The sequence below is a fragment of the Dicentrarchus labrax genome, unplaced genomic scaffold (genome assembly GCF_905237075.1).
Source record: "Dicentrarchus labrax unplaced genomic scaffold, dlabrax2021, whole genome shotgun sequence".
Classification (NCBI taxonomy): Eukaryota; Metazoa; Chordata; class Actinopteri; family Moronidae; genus Dicentrarchus; species Dicentrarchus labrax.
In genome coordinates, this window is record NW_026136721.1 from 32,504,674 (window position 1) to 32,508,562 (window position 3,889).

General features: G+C 40.0%; 1 protein-coding gene across 1 annotated transcript in view; it reads left to right on the forward strand.

The window, feature by feature from the left end:
- LOC127354561 (extracellular serine/threonine protein kinase FAM20C-like) overlaps window positions 1-3,889 on the forward strand; it is a 33,267-nt gene that overhangs the window by 3,554 nt on the left and 25,824 nt on the right. The window contains exons 5-9 of the mRNA XM_051384533.1: window positions 750-828; window positions 1,632-1,724; window positions 1,950-2,065; window positions 2,278-2,458; window positions 3,064-3,173. Coding sequence (XP_051240493.1) covers window positions 750-828; window positions 1,632-1,724; window positions 1,950-2,065; window positions 2,278-2,458; window positions 3,064-3,173 — 579 coding nt within the window. The remainder of the gene's footprint in view (window positions 1-749; window positions 829-1,631; window positions 1,725-1,949; window positions 2,066-2,277; window positions 2,459-3,063; window positions 3,174-3,889) is intronic.

The following is a 3,889-nucleotide window of genomic DNA, read 5'->3' on the forward strand; positions in this document are numbered from 1 at the left end:
GTGACACAGCCTTGCTTTAACCAGCAGTGTCGTAAATATGGGCACGCAGGGACTTTTATAACCTTATATGAGAAGCCATGTGTGGAATATTCACTGAACCTTGACAAACTGTACATAATCAGAGAGCACAATGCCTCTGTGGCAACAATTTAAGATTATAATTGCAGGGGGTTGTGGGTTTGATGATGTATTTAAGATTATATGATTAAAAAATATTTTTTTATTTGTGAACGCAGTGTATAAATCTAATGTTGAACCAGGGATGGAACACCCACAGGCATATAAGGTAGCACACACAGATTTCCAGGACAAGGTTAAGCTATATCCTTCTAACTTACTGTGCCAAATGTTTCTGATAATATCATGTTATATAGTGAATGCTGGGTCACACTCACAGGAATGAGTACACAATGCCCTGCCAAATATAGCAAAAGCCATGCATGTATGTGTGTGACAAATGACACAGTAGTGTGTGCCCACTCTTGGTGATGATGCACATGATTCTCTGTTATCTGCTTTGTCTGTCTGTGTGTGTGTGTGTGTGTGTGTGTGTGTGTGTGTGTGTGTGTGTGTGTGTGTGTGTGTGTGTGTGTGTGTGTGTGCGTGTGCCCCGTTAATGGAAAAAGTGTTTAGTCACAGCATGGTAAGTTGTATGTTTGTGTGTGTGTGTGTGTGTGTGTGTGTGTGTGTGTGTGTGTGTGCACTGTATGCTTTGTTGCTATGGAAACATTCTCTGTACTGTTTTTCAGTGCAGAAGTCTGGGGGGACGCAACTGAAGCTGGTGATGTCATTTCCTAACTATGGACAAGCTATGTTCAAACCCATGAAGTGAGTTTCAAGTGGCAAATCCAACACATCACTCATATTACAAGGAATGTATGTCTGAAGTCCAAAAAAGATGAAATCCTTGCAGTTGGGTAAAAACAATCCGATAAGAATCAGAATTTTGTTTATTGCCAAGTAGGTTTTTACGCCTACGAGGAATGTGACCTGGTGCAGTTGGTGCATAAAATATACACATATACAAATATACAATTATTCAAATCACACAAAAATGGCACAGAAAAATAAAGTACTTTCAAAAAATAAATAGATAAAGATAAGAAGAGAAAGAGAAAGCTGTGCAGAAGAACGTGGGTGCATTAATGTAATGCATACTTTATATACAGGGTGGGTATAAGAGTTAATGACAGTGGGTAATCCGGGCCTTGTTAAGGAGGCCAGCTGCAGACGGGAAGAAACTGTTTTTATGGTGAGACATTTTAGTCCTGATGGACCGCAGCCTCCTGCCAGAGGGAAGTATCTCAAAGAGATTGTGACCGGGGTGGGAGGGGTCAGCCACAATCTTACCTGCACGCATATATAAATTATACATACATTATGAGGTTAAACTGTAGAAGCAAAGAGAAGGATTTTTAAGCCTTCACACAGCGATGAAATGTATTGAGTGAGTAAATGTTAGGAAGGACGGTGTCAAATATTTCATTATCTGAAATGTTGGGAGATTTTATGGCTAACAGAAACTACCCAGCTCATGTGTGCTTGTTCGAAGAAAGTGAGCAAATAAAAGAGGCATTACTTGATAATTAATGTATTCTGTGCTGTAGTTTGACTTTGCTTCTCCTTGGCAGGCAGGAGAGAGATGAAGAAACCAATTACAACCTCTACTACTTCTCAGACTTTGAGAGACACAATGCAGAAATTGCAGCTTTTCACCTGGACAGGTACCAAGTCCATTTTGCTTTTAATGAAATAACATCATAACACTGCCTGAGTCTGCACAGTGAGTGAAATGGTGGATGAAATGGTCTGCATAATGAATAAATATTACGTAACAATGAATTGTATTTTCTTCTCTCCTCCCTTCCTTTTCTGGTTTTCTCTTTCTGTCTCTGTCCGTCCCACGCGTCTTTGTTCTCATCTCATACTTTCTTCCACTCTCTCTGCAGGATTTTGGGTTACAGGAGAATCCCTCCAGTGGTTGGGAGGCTTGTGGATGTGGTCACGGAGATAAAAGATGTCACTACTGACCGCAAGCTGGCCCGAACCTTTTTTACCTCCCCTGGTACCTCTCACACAATCCTCTATTATTCATTTAGCCGGCTTTAAATGCCCTTGTGTGTCAACTGATTATGAATCTCTTTGAATGTTCTTCCTTTCTTATTATTCTCTCTTGTCACAACCCATAAAACTCTTTTATGCCAATTTTTTCTTTGTCAAATTCATTTTCTCCTCTCCTCTCTTCTTGTCTCTCTGTGCTCCTCTGGCTCCCCCTAGTGGGTAGTGTATGTTTCTACGGCCAGTGCTCCTACTACTGTTCAACAGAGCACGCTGTATGTGGCCGTCCCAGAGACCTAGAAGCCTCCTTGGCTTTCATGCTGCCGGATCTCTCCCTGGCATCCCGCAGGACCTGGAGATCCCCCTGGAGACGCTCCTACAGCCGCAGCAAGCTGGCAAAGTTAGTAGGTATAGGGTCTTTAGTCATAGAGGAACCAATGTTCTGGATGATAAGTGATTCAGCATATCACCTTAGCTAACCCCCCAAAACTTAATGAGACCATGATAATGAAGAAGGCTGTTTTTTGATCAACCTAATTAAATTTATATAGTTATTATTTAATTATTTTTTCATTTAGGTTACAGCTACAGCCTTCAGTCATCCTTTATTAACGTCATACCACATGAATTTTGAGATACCAGCAGAGTTTCTGCACAGAAACAAGACTTAGAAAACTGGCAGCTTCTGCTGGCATCTATATCTACATGTGTGATTCAGATTATGCTGGATTGCATTATAGCACAATACAGGGGGAGGACTGATTTCTGTTCAGCCAAAACAAGTGGAAGGCGTGTATCTGTTGTCTTCAGCAAAATGAAGCAGAAAAAACACTTTGATTGAAGAGGAAAAGGTCTTCTTTGTGCAAAAAAGCAATTGAAATACTAGAAATGTATTCCTAATTTGGAACAAAAAACATACAAATAAGTGATAGAGTCATATCAACTTCATGTGCCTTGTTTAAGGAAATCATGCCAAACGGTGAATGATGTCCGTCTCTGTTTCAGGTGGAGGACAGATCCAGACTACTGTTCGACAGTGAAAAAGACCTCACCATACAACAAAGGCACAAGACTGGTGGACTTCATAGATATGGTCATACTGGACTTCTTGATGAGTAGGTTCATGTACATAATGTACATTTGTTTGTAAGAGGTCAGAATCAAATGTCAAACTCTATATGGGTTGAGTGAATGGGGATGACACACAGCAGAAGAGTCTGGCATAGGTTTGACTTCTTGCTCAAACCTTTTTGATGTTTTAATGGTGATAGATTTTTCACAGCGGACATTTCATAGCAGGAATACCACAGGTGGAATTAATAGCATTAATCATAGCTGCATTCAATTTAGGTTTAGCAACTCTAGGTGTAAATAACCTGTATTTGTTTGAAGTATCCTGTGAAAAAGGTCCATGCAGCAGAACAATTATGCACAGATATTATTGCATGACATTTAATGGCAGTGTGCGACGCGTTAATCTCAAAATACAGAAACATCTAAACCTTAACTTACCTAAAGCAAAAAAATAAAAATAAAAACATGAACATTTTCTGTTGCTGAGGCAGCTCACATACTAAAGCTACACTTTCAGTAATACAACGTTGAACACAGATGAGATGTTATTGAGGAATTTAAAATTCGGATTTGCTGTGATTTCCTGATAGTCAGTCTGCTGTAACCTTAAACTATTAAGATTGTTTTTTAAAAAGCTATAAGGGTAAAGGTTATTTAACAGTTAAAGCTGGCATACTTGACCTTAACTGGCAGACCGACCAGCTCCACAGCTTATAACTTAAGTTACTGTGGGTTACCGTGGCAACGAGCCGTCGCC